The sequence below is a fragment of the Melopsittacus undulatus genome, chromosome 3 (assembly GCF_012275295.1).
Source record: "Melopsittacus undulatus isolate bMelUnd1 chromosome 3, bMelUnd1.mat.Z, whole genome shotgun sequence".
In the NCBI taxonomy this organism is placed as follows: domain Eukaryota; kingdom Metazoa; phylum Chordata; class Aves; order Psittaciformes; family Psittaculidae; genus Melopsittacus; species Melopsittacus undulatus.
The window spans coordinates 1100836-1121167 of NC_047529.1; the positions used below are offsets into that span (position 1 = coordinate 1100836).

Here is a 20332-nt window from a genome sequence, read left to right on the forward strand (position 1 = left end):
GAGTCAGGATGGGATTCTTGGAGCTCAGCTTTGGTGTTGGGAAACACGCCTGGAAAATAGGGACACTTTGGGATTGTTCCAGCTTCCCACAACAGGCAGGTCATGGGGTGATGGGGAGCTGAAGGGAAGCACCACACCTGGTGCATTACATCAGGCTTCAGCTTTGGGTTCCCCAGGAAAGACCATCCCTCCCCAGTTACATCCATGGTTTTCACTTTATTCATGTACAGATTCACACAGACCAGTATATTCCTAAGGCCAGCTCAGTCACACATTGTCATGGGACAGAGGGGATACAGCAGTGGCAGATTGTCATTTACAGTGTCACAATTCACCACGGGTACACCGGAGGACGGACATGCTGTAGCCTACTCACACGGAACTGAACTAATGGTTGTTGTTTAATGCTGTCACTCGTAACGGGCCCCACGAGCCTGGGTTCTGGTCAGACACAGCTCAGCCCAGCCGTGCAGAATACTGACAATGGGAAAGGGAACACAGGAAGGTGGGAAAGCCTCGGATCTCTGTGACATAGGGAATGTGGGAATGTAATAACCCTCCTGCCTGCGCTTCCCTCACCAAGCTCCGGCAGGACACAGCCATCACCATGTGCCTGATACCAGGAAAGTGACCCCAAAAAGGCAGGAAAAGCAAGGGAATGAGATAAAAATGGTTCCAACCCATCCTGTTACCCCAGGTGAGCGCAGCAGCTTTGGGTTTGCCTCTGCTTAAGCCTATGGCAGGGATAAAGTCCAGCTTGAACAGGACTAAACCCTTCAGCCCAGTGCACCAGGCTGTGTCTCCTCATCAACAGCCAGGTGAAAATGAACTGACCAGGAGCACACTGGTGCCAGAGCCCATTGCTTCAGGGAGGGGATGGAGGGCAGAGCCAACCCCAGGCAGCAGCACTGGCACTACAGCACCAGCCCCACAGGAGGACCCACTCCAAGAGCAGTTGGGCCAAAGAAAGCAGCTCCTGATGGGCTCTTTGCCTATTGGGGGCACATCTGAAAATGCCTTCACTGCAGCCAACCAGAGAACTCAGCCAAGGTCTCCGTGTACCATCAAACCTCAGGGGTGGCAAGGAGGAGGCAGCATCACCAATGGGGGAGAGGCTGGAGGCTTCCCGTGTCCATACAACCTGCAGCAGCCACAGCAGGAGGAGGTGATGGATCATTGGGATTGCGGATGGGAGGATGGGCTGTGCCATGAAATAAAGTGGAAAACTAGATCCAAGGACATCTAGAACCTCAATGTTGCATCTTAGACCCCAAACACAGCGTACAGTGGGGCTGCTCCCCAGCTGCCCTGCCTGCAGCGTGTCCTGCCTCCAGCACACGTGTATCTATGGGATGGAAGCCACACGTGCACATGGGATGGGGGAGCCACGAAGCCTTTCTACTGGAGCACGCTTATAAAAGCTCAGTTTAAAAAGCCCCTGAGCTCCCAGTGCAGCTCAGGGAGGGTCCCCTCGGCACAGACACCAGAGCAGAGCAGAAGCCAGGCCTTGTACTGAGCTGCACGAGGTATGTACACGCTGGACTCGAGGGCACTGAGCAGGGGACACGCGGGGTGAGACACGGAACGAAGCCAGAGGTGGTGGCACCGGAGCAGTGGTGGGATGGGAGCTGCTTCACTTGAGGTCCCCGTCCCCTTCCCCCTGGATGGACTTCTTGATGCGCAGCAGCATGGTCGTGAGCCACTGGTCCAGGCGTGAGATGGAATCAAACTCCTTCACCTGCGGGGACAGGAGCTCAGCTGAGACTATGGGAGTGAAGGAGGCTGAAGGAGAGGCACCCGCAGGGACTGAGTGTGTGTGGGAGCTGCTGTGGACAGGGGAAAGGGGGAAGAGAGGGGAAATAGGAAGGAAGAGGAGGGGGAGAAGGAAGAAGGAGAGGAAAAGGAGGAGGAAAGGAAAAGGAAAGAGAACAAGAAAGGGAAGGACAATAAAACTAGAATAAAATACAACAAAAGTATTGATATTAGAATAAAATTCAATTATTAAGATAATAACACAGAATCCAATAAATTATAAAGATACATTCAAAATGCAACAGAACAAAAATGAATCCAATGAAAACTGAAACCATTTCAAACCTCAGCAAAAGGAAGCTGCAAACCCTGCATCCCACATTAACCAACCACAATCCAATGGGAGCCCCACATCCTGCTCTAACCAACCACAATCCAACGGGAACCCTGCACTAACCAACCCCAATCCAATGGGAGCCCCACACCCTGCACTAACCAACCACAATCCAACGGGAGCCCCACACCCTGCACTAACCAACCACAATCCAAAGGGAGCCCCACACCCTGCATTAACCAACCACTGGCTCCACCACCGATCCCATGGGATGCTCCATCAACCACTGACATCCCTGATGGTTTCCCTGTTGGACCCAGCAAGAACTGGACACCAAGCAGCGTTCACCCCCCCCATAATGAGGTTACACAAGGGCCAGCCGAGCACTCACCGCCTCGGTGTAGGCCTCACTGTTCTGCTCCTCATGGGCTTCCAGCAGTTTCTAGGGATAAAAACATGGAAAATGCTCCATGAGCATGGACAGCACCCAGGAGACCTCTGCACCTTCCCACCCACAGCAGTGCCCCCACAACCTGCTCAGAGCACGGACATACAGCAGTGTGGGGCTGGGCTGAAGGTGTAAGAGAGGTAAAGCATCATCCTGCAGCTGCTTCCAGAGCTCTGGAATCAACCCCAGGCCAAGTGAGCCCAGTCTGTCCTACCAGGCTGGAGAACTGGAGCACATCCAGGGCAAGGTGAGAAGGCACCAAGCAAAGGGCAGCAGTACTTCCAAGAGGGGCTCCCACCTTATCCCACTTTATCCCGGCTTTACTCACTTTCAAGAGCTTGCATTCCCGGGAGTCCGTGAACGCTGGGAACATCTCCTCGTACTTCTCAAGCGCGAGCTGGAAGAGAGCAGCCAACCCTCAACACCTCCCATCCAACCACTCGCTTTCCACTTCAGCTTCTGCCTTCCAGACCTAACAGCTCCCAATGAACCCAACTCAACACCATGGCAACAGCCATACACAGGGTACCAGTCAAGGATGCTGGATTGGGATGCAGGAGGTCGGATAACACCCGGAGCCCACTGACCTTGGCATTGAGCTCATCCACGATGAAGTGGCACAGGGCAGCCTTGAAGAAGTACTCCTTGGCGCTGTACTTGAGCAGAGGGTTGTCCATCGTGTTGGTCCCCACCTGGCACAGGGAGAGGTGGGGAAGGAAACCTCATCAGGAAGGACTCAGTGAGGAGCAGGAGGGATGGTTGAGGTTACACTGAGTGCGGATGACGATGGGGGAAAGCATCAGTGTCCATACAAGCAGCTGCTGGGGAGCCAGAGACTTAGAGCTAATCCCAAGTGGAGTCTGAACCCCCCTTGGGGTCCCATGCAGGGATCCTGGGACACAGCAACTCCTGGAAGCAAAGCAGCAAACACCATCTTGCCAAGGCACCATCGGCCCTGGGTGCAGCTCCTGGGCCATGGAACAGCATGAGACCAACCCTGAGCCATGTTCCTTGGCTCTCCCCATGGATGCAGCACATCCTTACCTGCTCGTAGATCTCGATGGCCTTCTGGTACTGCTCCAGCTGTGCAGCATAGGCAGCCACCTTCAGCAGACACTTGTTGGCCGAGCTGCAACCAACAGCCTCAGGTGAGGACATGGGGGGGACCAACCCACACCCTGCACCCCCCAGTGCCTCCTGTAGCAGCTGATGGGTGAAGGGGGACCCAAAGCTGCTCACCAGGGGAGTTTGTGCCAGCCAATATGGGAACGGCAGTGGGATGTGAGCATCCCATCAATGGGTGGTTTGGGAGTGTGCAAGGAGAGGGATGAACCCCCCTCTCCCACCCTCCCTGCTGAGACCCCATGAAGGCCACTTGCCTGTTGGACTCCTCTCCCTTGTAGTAGTCAGCAGCCTGCTCATAGTGTGCAATGGCCTGGGGACAGAAACACCTTGGGGTCACTTCTGAAGAGTGAGGTTTGCCACCATAGAATACACCAGTCAAGAGCAAGGCTTCAGTGGGCTGCATGTGGAGGGGCATTAACAGAGAGGGGGCATCCAGTGGAGCTCAGGAAGAAAAGGATTGTCCAGAAACCAGTATCTGGAAACCATGAACTGGTGTTCTTTGGGCTTTGTGATCTGCAGCCAGCTGAGAGGCTGCAGGATCCCTGCTCAGGGGCCTTGGTTATGGGAACCAACAGCAGCATCCAGAAGTAGCTGTGGACCTGGAGCTTGGGACAAGGGATGTAGGGACAGGCCAAGGGGAATGGCTTGAACCTGCCAGAACAGGGGAGACTGAGCTGAGCTCTGAGGCAGAAGCTGTTCCCTGGGAGGGTGCTGAGGCGCTGGCACAGGGTGCCCAGAGAAGCTGTGGCTGCCCCATCCCTGGCAGTGCTCAAGGCCAGGTTGGACACAGGGGCTTGGAGCAGCTGCTCCAGTGGAAGGGGTCCCTGCCTGTGGCAGGGGTTGGAGCTGGAGGAGCTTTGAGGTCCCTTCCAACACAAACCAGGCTGGGATCCTATGGAGCCTCCCCTGCAGCTTCCCAATCACTTCCCAGCCATGATCCATTGCTCCCTGTGTGTTCCCCTCTCACCTTCTCGATATCCACCAGCTCAGCCTCATAGATCTCAGCGATGGTGATGTGGTGCTTGGCCGCGATGGTGAAGCGCCCCTGGGGAAGCAGAGGGGTGCACATGAGGAGGGGCCCCCCCTCCACCGCACAGCACTTCCCAACCGGCCCCTGCCCCCCCCGGAGCTGCCAGGCCGGCTCTTACCATGTCGGTGTAGATATCAATAGCTGCATTTAAGCAGTTGATGGCCTCTGCAGCGTGAGTGGGCAGGAGAGAGAGGACAGTCAGCAGCAGGTCCAAGCCCCATCCCACCCCAGCACCAAGCCCTGGATACCAATGACATCCCAGCTCCTCAAACAGGGATCTCTGCACTGGATGTGCCCTGGAAGGACCCATTCCAACCCAGGCTGCAGGTGGAACATTCCCACACACACTTCCCCATCCATGGATCTCATCCCGCTTCACCCAGAGCATCCCTTCCATGCCACCACCAGCCTCCTGCCCCCCCCGGCTGACAGGGCACAGTCGGAAGTGAGGGTAACTGACACACACACCACTCTCACCCCAGCTCTGTCCCCCTGCACCCTCAAACACAGCATAGAGCAAATCCCATCTGCTCACACACTGGGGCTGCCATTCCCCTTGGAACTGGGAATTACAGCTACACACTGGGATGATCAGCCTGAGCTTCTCCAGCCCCCTGGGATGGGAAGTGTGGGCAACAGGGGAGGTTGGCTGCTCTGTTCCCATACACTCGGCTGGGGAAGGAATGGGAGGTGCTCCTGGAAACCACAGCCCTGCTCTTCACCTGCAGATCCAAAGGATCCAGATCCTTTACCCTTGTCTTTATCCCATCACCACCAGATCCGAAGGATCCAGGTCCTTTACTCTTATCTTTATCCCATCACAACCAGATCCAGAGGATCCAGGTCCTTTACTCTTATCTCTATCCCAACACAACCAGATCCAAAGGATCCAGATCTTTATCCTCATCCCATCAAAATCACATCTAAAGGATCCAGATCCTTTATCCTTATCCCATCACAACCAGATCTAAAGGCTCCAGATCCCTCCTCATGCCATCAACACTCAGTCCGGTTTCCTCCCACCTCTGCCCCAGTGTGATCCAGCCCCGAGACCTGCCAAAGGATTCCTCCAAAGCCACACTCCCCAGGAAGGAGGGTGCTGATGATCAGCACTTCCCAATCCCCCAGCACACCAGGGCTCAGCGGAGGCTTTGGCACAGCCAAAGCACCAGAGATCACCAGGAGGAGGTGACGCCTCCACCAGAACCAGCCCCACACGGTGATGCCCATGAGCCTCCATCCATCGGGACCCAGAGCAGGCAGGAGGCATCCATGGCTGGTGGGTATCCTACAGCCCCAGCAGTGCTTCCCATGGGAACATCCATGAGCAGCTTCCATGGGAACATCCCAGCTTCCCTCTCCTTACCCTGTGGATCAGCCTTCTTGTAGGCGTTCCCGGCGTCCACGAAGCTGGTGGCTGAGTCGTGCTTGCTCTGCAGCTGCATGTGCAGCTTGGCTGCCTGGCAGAAGGCGTTCCCTGCCGCTGGGAGGAGCACACATGGACACATGGACCGGGATCATGTGGGATCACCATGGAATGGCCAAGCAGCATCACCTCCCACCACCCAGAATGGTGTCCAGGGAGCACTGTGCTCCTCACCCAATGGGGTGAACAAGGAGCATCCCACCTCATCCTTGCAATGAGCATCATCTGCTGGATTAAGAAGGGGATTCCTTGGATCCCAAACTATCAGCTTTGATGGTATTCCCTTGAGGAGCAATCCCAGAGCAGCAACAATGTGCTGGGCTCCAGTGCAAGGGGTAGGTGTCATTATGAAGCAGCAACCACCACTGAACATGAGGCACAACCAGGTCACCCCTGCACCCACACTCCCTGCACTCCCACTCACCACTGCCCCAGCCCCACTCACTGCTGCCCCAACCCCACTCACCGCTCCAGTTCTTGGCGATCTTGAACATGTTGGCAGCCCTGGTGTACATCTCACAGGCCTCCTCCACACGTGTGTTCCCCCTGAAAGCACCAGAGGGATCCTGATGTCCAGTGGGAACTGAACATCAGCTCCAGAGTGGGGCTGAGCTGGAACAGCTCCGGGAAACATGGAGAGGGGCTTGGGACAAGGGATGTAGGGACAGGCCAAGGGGAATGGCTTGAACCTGCCAGAACAGGGGAGACTGAGCTGAGCTCTGAGGCAGAAGCTGTTCCCTGGGAGGGTGCTGAGGCGCTGGCACAGGGTGCCCAGAGAAGCTGTGGCTGCCCCATCCCTGGCAGTGCTCAAGGCCAGGTTGGACACAGGGGCTTGGAGCAGCTGCTCCAGTGGAAGGGGTCCCTGCCCGTGGCAGGGGTTGGAGCTGGAGCAGCTTTAAGGTCCCTTCAACCCAACCCAGGTTGGGATCTGGGATTCAAGGTCCCCATCCCAAAGGGTCTGTGGCTCCAGAGCTGACCCCGTCTGTGTCCAGGCACCACTCACTGTGCTGCCCCCATGGACACCCCACAGGCTCAGCCCTGCAGGGAGCATCACCCACTGCATCCGCAGAGGGACCCTGGGGTCTGGAGCTCATGGGGGCTGATGTGAGCCCAGCACCAGGCACAGCTCACACTGACCCTGCAGGGGCCACGGGCAGGATGGGACAGTGCTTAGCATGGACACCTGCCCCCGTGCATCCCTGCACAGCACCAGGAACAGCACAAAGCACAGCACCAGACACAGCACCATGCACAGCACCAAACACAGCACCAGGCACAGCATCAGGAACAGCACCAAGCACAGCACCAAGTACAGCACCAAGCACAGCATCAACCACAGCACCAAACACAGCACCAAGCACAGCACCAAGCACAGCACCAACCACAGCACTAAGCACAGCACCAACCACAGCACCAAGCACAGCACCAACCACAGCACCAGGCTCAGCACTAAGCACAGCACCAAGCCCTGTCAGGCTCTTGGCCCTCTCCTCGCCCTTGACCGTGCCTTGTGCATGAGGCAGCACCAGAGGAGGCAGCCAGAGCTGATGCTGCACAGCCGTGAACGCAGCTCCTCCATCCCAAATCCAGCCCTCGGTGCAGCAGATGGAGCCATCCAGGAATCACCCAGTGCCAATGATCCTGGAAGGAGCCACCCATGGTCCTGGGCACCCCCGTTCCCATAGGAAGCGGCCGGCAGCAGAGCCCTCCACCCCCTTCCCGACCATTTCATGCCTCTGTTATCTATTTTTAGCCCAAGGAAATGAGGACTTTGCCTCTCCCCATCTCCTGCCCGTTCATTCCGAGGGGTTGAGGCCATTTCCCGCATGGATTATGCCTGGAGCAGCCTGATTAATCTGCCAGAGGCCAGCGAGGAATGTCTGCCTGTGACCGCTGCGGGCACTGGATTGTTCCAGGCTCATCCCTGCCTCCATGGGAGCATCGCTCCAGGGATGCTCTGTGCTTAGCACCACATGAAGGCAGGATTGGGGTGGCCAGAACTGAGGAGCAGCTCCCGCAGCAGCAGCAATGGCTGCTTTGGAACAGCACATTACAGGATCAAGGAAGAGTTGGGATATTGGGGTTATCACACACACCCCCCTCAACACCCCCATCCATGCGGGGGTCTCTGCCCCACGCCATGGGCTCGATGCTGCTGGAAAACATGGATCCAATGGATTGAAGTCATCCATAAACCCCTGATCCTGGATCAACCCCTCTGGGAGCTGCAAAGGCCTCAAGGAGGACGGGGGGGCTCTGAGCAGAGCCTTGGGAAGCCCCCGGATCAAGGGGGGAGAGGACACCCCATGGCCGGTGCTGCCATAGCACAGGGAGGATAAAGCCGGGATGAGCGCAGCCGCCATGGAGCAGGACAGGGGACACCCCCTCACCGGTGGGTTCAACACGGGGGGGAACAAACACATACACACACACGAACACACATACATACACACACACATACATACACACACACACACATACACACACACACATATACATACACAAACACATACATACACACATACACACACAGCCCCGCACACACACATACATACACACACACCCACACGTACATACACATACATACACACACACACACATATACATACACACACATACATACACATACACCCGCACACAACCCCGCACACCCGCAGGCTGCAGAGCCCCGACGGGCTCATCACACCGGTGCGTCCATGGGACCTGCGGGACCGCACCACTATGGGGGTGTGTGGGGGGGGTGCAGGATGCGCACCCACCGCAGTGGGGGGGGGGGGGGGGGGGCAGCACCCCCATAGACACCCATTGTACCTCCCCCCCACCCCCCCCCCCGCCGCTCACCCGAAGAGCCCCCGCAGGAACGAGTGCGAGCCCCGCACGCGCTTCTCGGCCTCGGCCATCAGCTGCACGGCCTCGCGCTCCTTGCCCGCGCTGTCCATGGCGCCGCTGCCTCCTCCGCCGCCGCGGGAGCGCGCACGGCGCGGGGCGGGGGGGGGCAGAGCCGCGGCAGCGCGCGGGGGGGGGGGGGAGCGCGGGATGCGTGCGTGCGCGTGCGTGGGATCTGTGTGCGCGTGCGTGGGATCTGTGCGTGTGCGTGCGCGAGATCCGTGTGCGTGCGCGTGCACGGGATCTGTGTGTGTGTGTGTGTGCACGTGATCTGCGTCCGTGTGCACGTGATCTGTGTCCGTGCGCACCCGTTCACGTGTCCTGCCCGTGCCTCCATTACCGGAGGCTCCGTTACCGGTGAGGGGAGCGGAGGCCACAGCCCGGCCCCGGGACTACAACTCCCAGCGTGCCCTGCGCTGATGGCGTCATCTCACCGCGACCGCCTCTGTCTCCATGGAGACGCGGCGCCCCGGAGCCCTCCCGAGCTCCATAGAACAGCGGGAGGGGTCCGGGAACGGCGGCTCCGTAGAGCGGAGGGAGGGGGTCGGGAACGGCGGCTCCGTAGAGCGGAGGGAGGGGGTCGGGAAAGGCGGCTCCGTAGAGCGGAGGGAGGGGGCCGGGAACGGCGGCTCCGTAGAGCGGAGGGAGGGGTCGGGAACGGCGGCTCCGTAGAGCGGAGGGAGGGGGCCGAGAATGGTGCAGGCAGGTGCGGTAACCGAGCACCCCCCCCCCCGCAGCCCGTGTGCCCCTGTCCTATTGCGGCTGAGCTCGGCTGAGCGCATCCCTATGGAGCATCCCGGAGCCATGGATGTGCCATGGATGTGCCATGGATGTGCCATGGACACGGGGCTGAAGAGCTGCGGGAACAGGGATGGGAGGAGCTGATCCCAGCGCTGCCGGTGCCGGATGACACCATCCAAGTGCGAACTCATCCCAAGTAACTCCAGGCTCTGTTCCCTTCTCCAGCCGGGATAACATGGAGCCGATTCATGGCTCCGACCTCGGGCTCCTGACTGGAAGCAAAGCCGTTCAGAGGATCCTGTGCCCTATGGCTGCCCAGCTCTGCCACCTCATCCTGGCCCTGGAAGGGGAGCATGGGATCTGTCCCGATATAGGGCAGGAGGCAGAAGCGTTGGCTCAAGCCACAGAGGAACTCGCTGCTGCTGCAATGAGGTGGGTTTGGGGCTGGGAAGGAGGAGGAAGGGATGGGAAAGAAGTGGGAAGGGAGCCTGCACCTCCTGCTCATCCCGATGGAGAGGTGGGAATGTGATGGAGGGATGGGGAACATGGGGGTATCCCATTGGGAATGGAAACATGAACAGGGAATCCCATTGGGAATGGGAAAGGGGCGCTGGGATAGAGCAGGGATATGGGGAAGGACTCGGGACATGGCACAGGGCTGAGCACTGTGGGTCTGCTCCAGGCTGGCTGAGGATGCTGGAGATGAGCTCCTGGAGGAGACACATCCTGCGGCCGAGGCGCTGGTGCTGGCGGGCAGGAAGGTGGTGCTGGCAGCCGGCAGGGTCCGGGCACAGCCACACAGCCCTGGCCACAGGGAGGAGCTGACAGCGGCTGCACGGGGGGTACTGATGGAGACAGCGAAGGTAATGGGGATGGGGATGGAGAGGGTGGGAATGGGGGGGAACACGGCAGGAGAGGGACATGGAGCAGCTCTGCTCTGGAGCCAGGCTGAGAGAGCTGGGCTGGGGCAGCCTGGACAAGAGAAGGCTCCTGAAGGGGAGACCTGAGAGCACCTCCAGTGCCTAAAGGGGCTGCAGGAAAGCTGGAGAGGGGCTTGGGACAAGGGATGTAGGGACAGGCCAAGGGGAATGGCTTGAACCTGCCAGAACAGGGGAGACTGAGCTGAGCTCTGAGGCAGAAGCTGTTCCCTGTGAGGGTGCTGAGGCGCTGGCACAGGGTGCCCAGAGAAGCTGTGGCTGCCCCATCCCTGGCAGTGCTCAAGGCCAGGTTGGACACAGGGGCTTGGAGCAGCTGCTCCAGTGGAAGGGGTCCCTGCCCGTGGCAGGGGTTGGAGCTGAAGGAGCTTTAAGGTCCCTCCAACCCAACCCAGGCTGGGTTCTATGGCAGGAGCTGTCACCAGCACAGCACTGGGGCTTGGGGGAAGCTGCAGATGAGCAATGGGGGCTCCCTCACTGGGGGATCCCCACTGAGCAGAACCCTTCCCTTCCCTGTGGGGTCTGTGCTGTCTCCTCGGCTGCACAAGGGATCAGAGCCTGAGCAGGGACCCCTGACCCTTCTCCTCTGAGCCGTTCTCCTGCTGTTCCCTTCTGGTCAGATCCTGCGGTTGGGAGATGCTGCTGGGACAAGGAGCATCCTGCAGGCTGCCCACTGCCTTCTGGAGTGCCTGAACATGCTGCAGGGCACAGGGGATGCACCAGGAGCACCGGATCCTTCCCAAGCCTTGTCCGATGCTGTGCTGGTGCTGAGCAGCCTGACAGCACAGCGCATAGAGGGAATGGGTGAGTGTCCTCGACGGCAGAGCCTGGCCCGAGCCCTGCAGCTCCTGCAGCAGCAGCTCCCGATGCTCCATGCGGCCATGGACAGGGATATCAGATGCTCCCGGGATCAGGAACTCGGATGCTCCCAGGATCAGGAACTCAGCCTCTCCAAGGATAACACCTTCCGGATGATGGAGAACACCATCACGGAGCTCACATCCCTGCTCATGGATGGTACCCATAGTGAGGAGCCTCAGGACACAAGCGGGACCTTCACCCATCACATACACAGGCTGCAGGCTCTGCTGTCTGCCCCGGACCCCCTGCTGCTGTCTGACAACACCCTCAGTGCTCACCTGGGAGCTGTTGTTCTCCATTGCATGCTCCTGGCAGAGGCATCGAGGCCGGAGCAGAGGCTGGAGCTGGTCCAGCACTGCCAGGCTCTGCTGCGGCTCTGGAACAGCATCTGCAGCCCAGGGGGGCACCAGGAGGGGCAGTGCCACAGCATGAGGCAGGAGGTGCAGAGCCTGCAGCAGGCAGTGCTCACAGCCACACTGTGCCAGCTCCTGGATGCCTGTGCCGAGGATGAGGATCCCCTCCGGGTGCTGGTTGAAGGTGCCCTCAGCCTCGCTGCCTCCGGTGCCTGCCCTGCAGGGCCAGGGGGGTTCCTACAGCAGCTGCACCCCCTCATTGCTGCTGTCCTCAGGCAGGGCATGGGGCTGCTCAGAGGGGCAGAGCTGCTCCTGGCGCTGTGCACTGAGCCCCACACTGCTGCTGAGGTCCTGGAGCTGCGGCAGCACATGGGGACGCTCCTGGCGCGCATCCCTGCCCTGCTCATCACCATGGGCACCAATGGGGCTGGGGCAGGTGGTGCTGAGCAGCTGCAGTCCCTGCACCAGGCCTGGGCTGCAGCAGTGCAGAGCCTCCTGTGGTGCTGTGCGGACACCACCGGCACACGTCGGTTCCTCACGGTGGCCATGCAGGAGATGGGCAAGCACCAGGAATGCTGCCAACGGGCCCTGGGGAGCCAGGACCCCGAGGGGTTCTCATGGCACATCACCCACCTCAGCCGCTGGGCACGGTGGGTGGTGGGAGCCAGCACCAGGTATGTGGATGGAGCCACCGATCCCATCTTCAGGAATGGTTTGCTGGTCTGGATCCAGCAGCTGTCGAGCTCTATCCCGGAGCTGGAAGCGGCTGCAGTGCTCTGTGCACAGAGCATCTCCTGCCTCCGGAGCAGGGATGTGTTTTCCAAGGCACTGAGCTCCCTGATGGATGCTGCTCAGCGTGTGCAGGACGGGCTGGATGGGTCCAACCACCCCGACCTCCTCAGCCCCCTGCGGGAACACGTGCGAGGAGTGGATGTGACAGAGGGGGTTGAGCTCAGCCCATCTCCTGCGGGGCTAAAACCCACTATGGACTCAGCTGTGCTGCTGCAGGAACACTCCTTCCCTGCTCCATCTTCACCTGCAGGGTGCTCCGCACCAAGGGATGGATCCTTACACCCGGTGATCACAGCTCTGCTGGCAGCAGCAGCAGCCCAGGACACAGCCTCACTCCATGCTGCATGCTCAGCCTTGCTCCAGCTCACCCATGGCTTTGTGTGTGCAGCAAAGGAAGCACTGCCCCTCTCCGAGCATCCCCATAGGGACAGCCTGGAGCAGGCTCCAGCTATGGAGCTGCTGACCACACATGTACTGAGCCTGGCCAGAGCTGCAGCCCCACAGCAGTGCCCCTGCCCCACTGACCTGCTCCATGCAGCACGCAGGCTCTCAGACAGGCTCTGTGACACCATGGAGGGCCTGGCAGCCGTGGCAGGGCCCTGGTATGTGCTGTCCCAGCAGGTCCTTGCCTTCACCGTGGCCGCTGACCCCCTGAGGGGCAGGCAGGCTGTGGCTGACACCATGGTGGGTATAGCAGCAGCGGTCCGGTTCGTGGCACACACCATGGGAAGCTCCATTTGCCCCCATGAGGGTTGGCAGAGCTTCCTGCAGGTGCAGAGCACGTTTGCCCGTGCTCAGGTGAGCACCAACGCGTTGCTGGAGGAGGCAGCATCCTCAGAGGGCTCCGTGCTGGGCAGGGCCAGGCTGGAGCTGCTGTGTGTGCAATGGGCTGTGAGCACACGTGTGCTGCTGGCGGCTCTGGACCAGTTCATCGGCAGGGATGTGCTGCTGGGGGAGCTGGGGAGCGCGGTGAGGAACCGGTTCTGTCCCCACAGCATCCTGGCTGCTGTGTCTGAGCGCTCCCTAAGGCTGCAGGAGGCTGCCCGGCTCTCATCCTGCCCTGGATCCCATGGGCACAGTGAGATCCTGGTGCTCCGGGAGGAGATCCGGGTGCTGATGGAGGCGCTGCTGGAGGCCTCCAGCACCATCCTGCTGTCCCCACTGCCTCACGCCAGCCTGTGCGCTCGCTGGGAGCTCCTGCAGAGGGACCTGGGCCTCAGGGTCAAGGTGCTGCTGATCCACCTGGAGAAGGTCAATGCTGAGCACTTGAGGGTGATCAGAGACGTTGTTGGACCTGCATTGATGCCTCTGTCCCAGCAGGAGAGGGAAAGGAGCAAAGAGGCCTTTGAAGAGAAAGCAAACAGGCTAATGGCAAATGTACAGTGGGTCACAACCACCCTCCACCATGTGCTGGAGGCCAACACTCAACCGGAGCTGCAGGCAAACCTGCTCTCCATGGCAGAGCACCTCCTGCTGCTCACATCCAATGCCATGGGCAGTGCCAGGCAGCTCCTTCAGAGCCCCAGGGATGGAGAGCACCTCCACCTGGAGAGCATCATCTGGTGCTGGGCTGCAGGGGCACAGTACCTGCTCACACAGCTGCAGGCTGTGCAGGGCATCGGTGGGGATGTCCTGGAGCTCATCAGGCATCACCTGCAGGACACAGGGGACCGGAGCTTCCCAAGGCAACACAGCAGCACAGCCAGGCTCTTCCCAGCCCTGGAGCCTCAGAGCCACACCAGGGCAATGGAGACCTGCCCAAGAACGAGTGGAGCTGCCACGGAGGCACCTGCAATGGTACAGGAGCTGATACACCAGCATTGGCTGCAGGGGGTGGTCAGGGCTGGCAGCCAGGCTGGTACTCACACCATGAGTGTTAAGTGATGCTGCAGGACCTGTGGAGGTCAATGTGGTCACCTGCAGGCAGATCAGGTTCCTGCCTGCCCCAGTGCTGGTGTCTGATCTGATGGCACTGCTGCATAGATAACCCATCTCCACCAGGCTGGTGTGAGGAGCAGGGGCTCTGCTGCCCCATCCCTGCCTGCTCCAGTCCCACAGCAGCCACTGCTGCCTGGCAGGAGCTGCCAAAGGGCTCAGGGCCAACCCAGCTCACTCAGCAGTGGGGTAGAGCACTTCTCAAGCACACATGTGGAGATGGCTCCAGGAGATGATGGCACAGGGAGATGATGGCACAGGGAGATGATAGCACAGGGAGATGGTGGTACAGGGAGATGGGGGCACAGGGAGATGGGGGCACAGGGAGATGGTGGCACAAGGAGATGATAGCTCCAGGTGGCACAGGGCACATGGATTTGATAGCCCCTCTGCAGAAGGGCTGGTTGGGAAGGCAGAGCAGACCCAGTGAGGTGGTGGCACCTCTCCCATCTCAGCACCTGCACAGCATGGAACCCATTCAGGTATTGTCTTGACAGCAGCCCAAGGGTCCTGCCAGCACCAGTGTGAAGCACGAGACAGAAAGCAGTGACATGGGGCAGGGAGGCCCCAGCAGGATGTCCCAGGTCACCAAGGACACAGCCACAAGGATGCTCCACATGACTCAGTTCCTCAGGAGGAAGGGCCCCATCACAGTAAGGAGCATGTTCCCCCCTCCACCCCAGCACCATTCCCCCCCACAAGAGCAGGATTAGAGCCAGTGATGGGGCTGCTCAGCAGCCATTGAACCCCCATCTCCCCACACTACCCCATGCCTGTGAGGGTGGCACCAGCTCTATTTATGCAAAGCACAAGACATTACTTCCCCCAGTGAGGTGTGAGCTTGGCATCCAGCCCTTTCCTGTTTGAGACCATCCCTGGGCTCTGCTCTGGAGCCAGGCTGAGAGAGCTGGGCTGGGGCAGCCTGGACAAGAGAAGGGGAGAGCTGAGAGCAGCTCCAGTGCCTAAAGGGGCTGCAGGAAAGCTGGAGAGGGGCTTGGGACAAGGGATGTAGGGACAGGCCAAGGGGAATGGCTTGAACCTGCCAGAACAGGGGAGACTGAGCTGAGCTCTGAGGCAGAAGCTGTTCCCTGTGAGGGTGCTGAGGCGCTGGCACAGGGTGCCCAGAGAAGCTGTGGCTGCCCCATCCCTGGCAGTGCTCAAGGCCAGGTTGGACACAGGGGCTTGGAGCAGCTGCTCCAGTGGAAGGGGTCCCTGCCCGTGGGATGGATGAGCTTTAAGGTCCCTTCCAAACCATTCCATGATGCTGTGACCTTCCCATCTTGCAGGAAAAGAGCCTTTTTCCTCCTTCCCCCTTTATTTGTCTCCTGTTCCAGAGCAAGGACCAGCTGGTTGCCTGCGCGAGGCAGATGGCTCTGCATGGGCAGCAGTTTGTCACCTTTGGCCGTGCCCTGGCCAGGCTCTGCCTGGACACGAGGTGCTCCATGGAGCTGCTGAGTGCCACCGAGCAGGCTCACACCATCAGCAGCCAGCTCAGCATCGTGGCCAGGTGAGGCACCTCTCCAAGGCCTTGGGGGCCTGGGTCGAGCATCAGAGCTCCCCTTTGGGTTCCTGTAGACAGCCCTTTGCTCCCCTGTTCTCCCTGGAACCTGCTCTGATAGTGCAGGGAATGATGTGGGTTTGGAGCAGGAGTAATGGAGCACACGGGGGGAACGCACCGATGCTCTTCCATGCTTTGTAATGTCTCTGAAGGGTAAAAGCAGTCACTGCAGAGAGCAAATCCTCTTCTGAGCTGCTCGTGAGCAACACACAGAACCTGGTCCAGGCAGTTCTGCACATCCTGAAGGCAGCTGAGGCAGCGTGTGTCAAAGTAAGTGCATGCTGATGGCACCAGATGGGCTCTGCAAGGTGAGTCCATGCTGGGGAGCTCTGACAGCCATGGCTGTGATGGGAGGTGGGAGCTGCCTGCTGTGGGACCTCTGCTTGTCCTGTGGTTGTACTTCCTGCCTCTGCCTTGTTTCCAAAGCCCAGCACGCTTCTTTCCAAGCATCCATAGGCTCTGTCACTGCTAACACCTCTGAAGTCCTGTTAGCACATCTGCCTCTTCATCTGTGGGCAGGGGAGCAGCAGGGTCTCACTGGATGCCTGTATCTGGAAGTGGTCCATGTTGGTCTTAGCCTTTACACTGGCTCAAGATGGGCTTTGATCAACACCCCCAGGAGCTTCCTTGGGTGCCTGATTGATCTGACTGTACAGTCTGTGAGAGCAGCTCTGCCTGAAAGCACTCAGGACCAAGCACAAGTGCATCCAGAGCCTCCTCTGGGGCAGTTTTCCATCCTCTGCCCAGTTTCCTGGGTATTCCTGCTTCTCCTGAGCCTTCTGAGTCTTTCTGGGAGAGACACATGTTGTTAGAGCCATTGGATGAACATCAGCCAGGTGACAAAGCTCCTCCTGTGCTCAATTACTGCTAAAAGCATCATGTATGTCCTTTTCTCACTGATGTGATCCTCAAGGAACAAGCCATGCTTTCATTTTGTCCTTTAAAAGCCCTTTACAACCTGGCTTTTTCCCTTTGGGAACATCCCTAAACTGACTCTCCTGCATTTCTTTTCTCATTCTGGAAGCAGGTTTTTAAGCACTTTTAAGCATTTCTAAGGCATTAACAGGCAGAGAACCCACACTGGTCCCGCACACATGGATACACTCAGACTTCTCCATCATTTAAGGTATTTTAAATGAGTACATATACAATACATTAAAGCATCCACATATTGTGTCTCACAGGGCCTGCGCCAGCCTCTGCCTGACACTGAGGAAGCAGCAGCAGCTGCTCTGTGCATGCAGTGGAGAAGAAACCTGTTCCTGCACAGAGCCAAAGCATCCTTCACCTCAGACAGGGATGAACTGGGGCTGCGCAGGACTCGGACCACAGCTGAGCCCTCCCTGGTGGCAATGGTGCAAGAACCACACACCAAGGACACCCCTGAGCACCCACGAGGTGTTAAAGGAGGTACAATTATGGGTGGCCACCTGTAGAAAGAGGAAGGGGCTTGTGCCTCCTTTTGGTGAGTGAACAGAGGAGAATGATGCCACAAACCAGGGCAGGCAGCCTGTGATGTGGTACCTTCACTGTCCCAGCAGCTGCCAGTTCTGTGCTCTGCAGCACCCAAGATGTGAACAGGAGGAGGTAGGACCACACTGGGAGCAGCAGCAGATATGGTTGGGGGGAATAAGTAGGGCCAGGCCAAAGGGAATGGCTTGAACCTGCCAGAACAGGGGAGACTGAGCTGAGCTCTGAGGCAGAAGCTGTTCCCTGGGAGGGTGCTGAGGCGCTGGCACAGGGTGCCCAGAGAAGCTGTGGCTGCCCCATCCCTGGCAGTGCTCAAGGCCAGGCTGGACACAGGGGCTTGGAGCAGCTGCTCCAGTGGAAGGGGTCCCTGCCCGTGGCAGGGGTTGGAGCTGGAGGAGCTTTAAGGTCCCTTCAACACAAACCAGGTTGGGATCCTATGAAGGATCAGGGGTTCTGTGAACAACCCAATTACTCATCTCCCACCCAAGAAAGCCACTGAGCTGGAAGGTCCTTCTCAGGCCCTGATCTTTAGCACTTTATCAACCTGTTCTGCAACCATCCCCTTTTCTTCTCAGGGTAACAATCCTAAATACTGCACAGGAAGGGCAGCCAGAGAGGTAGAGCCCTGCAGCAGGCTCACACACTAAACATGAAGTCAGGAGGGTAACATGCACTACAGAAGCTGGAGGGAAGATGCACTGAATGAGAAGTGAGCCTAAGGGAGTTAATTCAGGCATCACCAAGATCTGAAACACAAAACAGGAGTGCAATTGTTCTGTTTGCAAGAATAAATGGATTTCATTTGCACTACGAAGGGTTTGTGTTGAGTCTTTTCATCCCAGTAGGGAAATACAAACCAGGCTTTTTGTTGTGGGGCAGCAAACCCCAGGCAGTGGCTGAGCAATGCTCAGTCCTCCTGCAGTGCAGGATCAGCCAAGACCAGACACCAACACCAACTCCTTCCCATCTCCAGGGCTAGGAGTGGGGAGCATTTTCCTGCCAAGAACTGAGACTTTCCTCCCCAAACCCCCTCAGCCCTGAGTAAGATCCTCAATGTATCACTCACCTCATAGCTATGGGCTTCTGGAGTACCCAGGACCAACACCACAGCTGCTCCTGCTCTCCACTTCCATGCTTCCATAGCTCAGGGTGTGAGTTTCAAGCATCCAAGGGGAATGCTGCTCCATGCCAGCACACTGCACTGCGGGAAGAGACAACACACACTGAATCCATCAGCAGATCCGATGTGACCTGCTCGGTGGCTGGAGCAGGACTGTCCCCACCGACAGCTCCAGCATCTTCCCCATATCAGATAGCTTCTTACTTGCACTGTAGGGATGGATCTCCTCTGTGTTTCAGGAGAGCAACAGCACAGCAGGGAATCTGTAAGGAGTACACCCACAGGCAGAGGTGGATGGAGGAGCAGCAGCATCCTGCAGCCCCTGGTGCTGTAGCTGGGAAATCCGGAGGCTGGATCTGGCAGGAGGAAGGAAGGAAGCAGTTAACACATGGAGACAAGAGGCTGCAAGCACCAGCTGCCCCCTTTCAGCTTACCTGTGCCCCTGCTGGTCCAGAATGAAGGGTATTGGACTGAAGATAGATGGCAACAGATGCCTGGGGTAGCAGCCAGCATCCTGTATACCCTACCAGAGCACACCCTGTGACTCCCAAATGGGAGACCAATGGCAAAGCACCCAATATCCTGCAGTTACCTCAAGACATGCCATTTTGCTCTCAGTACCAAAGCTTTGCCCTCGACTCTTTATTTTTCTCGTACTTCCATCAAAATCCCCATAAAGAATCCTATTTAGCAATGGCATCAGCACAGGGAAGTGGTAACTCCAGGTTAGAGCTGCGCATCCTACAGGGATTCCATGAAACCACCACTTGGCTTCAACACCATCACTTTTTCCCTTTATTTCCCTATCAATCCATGTGCTACTTCCAACCTATTTTTCCCTGTGGTCCAGTTCTTTTGGCTTGGGCTTTTGATGAAATCCTGAACAGCCAAACGTGTCACAAGATGAAGCAGTAGTAAGTAGTTACACAGGACTGATAAATCAAACTAACAACCAAGCTTCACTCCTGTCATCTCCTTTTCAATGATTTTGAGTTAAAACAATACAAAATATCATCAAATTAATCCTATTTATCACTGAAACTGAAACCATTATTGCCCTCAGCAATGTCTCCTCTGCCATGTTTTGCACATCCAAATGAGATATGTGTATTCCTACCTCTCTGGCCTCTCAAGGCCCCAAAACCTTGGAATCTGTGGCAAAGATTGTGCTGTCCCAGCTGCAGGTGTGACCTTTGCCAACAGAGACAGAGGATGGAATGCACAGCAACATTCCAAGTGCTGGGGAAGCAGGCGGCGATTGAGGGCACATCCTTATAGCAAAGGAAGCCAGAAGGGGGGACAATGCTCCCTCCACAGCAACAGCAGCCCCAAAAGGCCAGAACAAGAGGGGCTTTGGGGTCAGTTGTGTTCTCCACATGCAACAGCTTCAGAAGTGGAAGGACACGCACCACAGTCCTCACAAGGATGCTGTACAACAACTCACCTCCAAGGCAGCGGCTGTGAGCAGAGCAGTGGGCTGACACCATGGGCATCGGTACAAGGTGTGTTTGAACCCCACTGCCTGTGAGTACACCCTGAGACACTGCTCCTCCCCTGCCAACAGCA

The 20332-nt window shown here is 58.0% G+C and overlaps 2 protein-coding genes across 2 annotated transcripts; one reads left to right on the top strand and one right to left on the bottom strand.

Annotated features, from left to right (window-relative positions):
* Positions 1–196: 196 nt before the first annotated feature.
* Positions 197–9084, bottom strand: NAPB (NSF attachment protein beta). The gene is made up of 11 exons (XM_034061153.1): positions 8957–9084; positions 6582–6661; positions 6056–6172; positions 4808–4854; positions 4627–4704; positions 3914–3969; positions 3579–3663; positions 3122–3226; positions 2863–2931; positions 2478–2528; positions 197–1738 (listed from the first exon to the last, which is right to left on the bottom strand). The coding sequence occupies exons 1-11, from the start codon at positions 9052–9054 to the stop codon at positions 1634–1636; spliced, it is 891 nt and encodes a 296-aa protein (XP_033917044.1). The 5' UTR covers positions 9055–9084; the 3' UTR covers positions 197–1633.
* Positions 9085–9977: 893 nt separating this feature from the next.
* On the top strand, positions 9978–17612 carry LOC115945669 (uncharacterized). The gene is made up of 7 exons (XM_034060370.1): positions 9978–10174; positions 10425–10605; positions 11298–14480; positions 15116–15271; positions 15953–16125; positions 16329–16446; positions 17361–17612. Exons 1-7 carry the CDS (start codon positions 9978–9980, stop codon positions 17610–17612), a joined length of 4260 nt encoding a protein of 1419 aa, XP_033916261.1.
* Positions 17613–20332: the final 2720 nt, after the last annotated feature.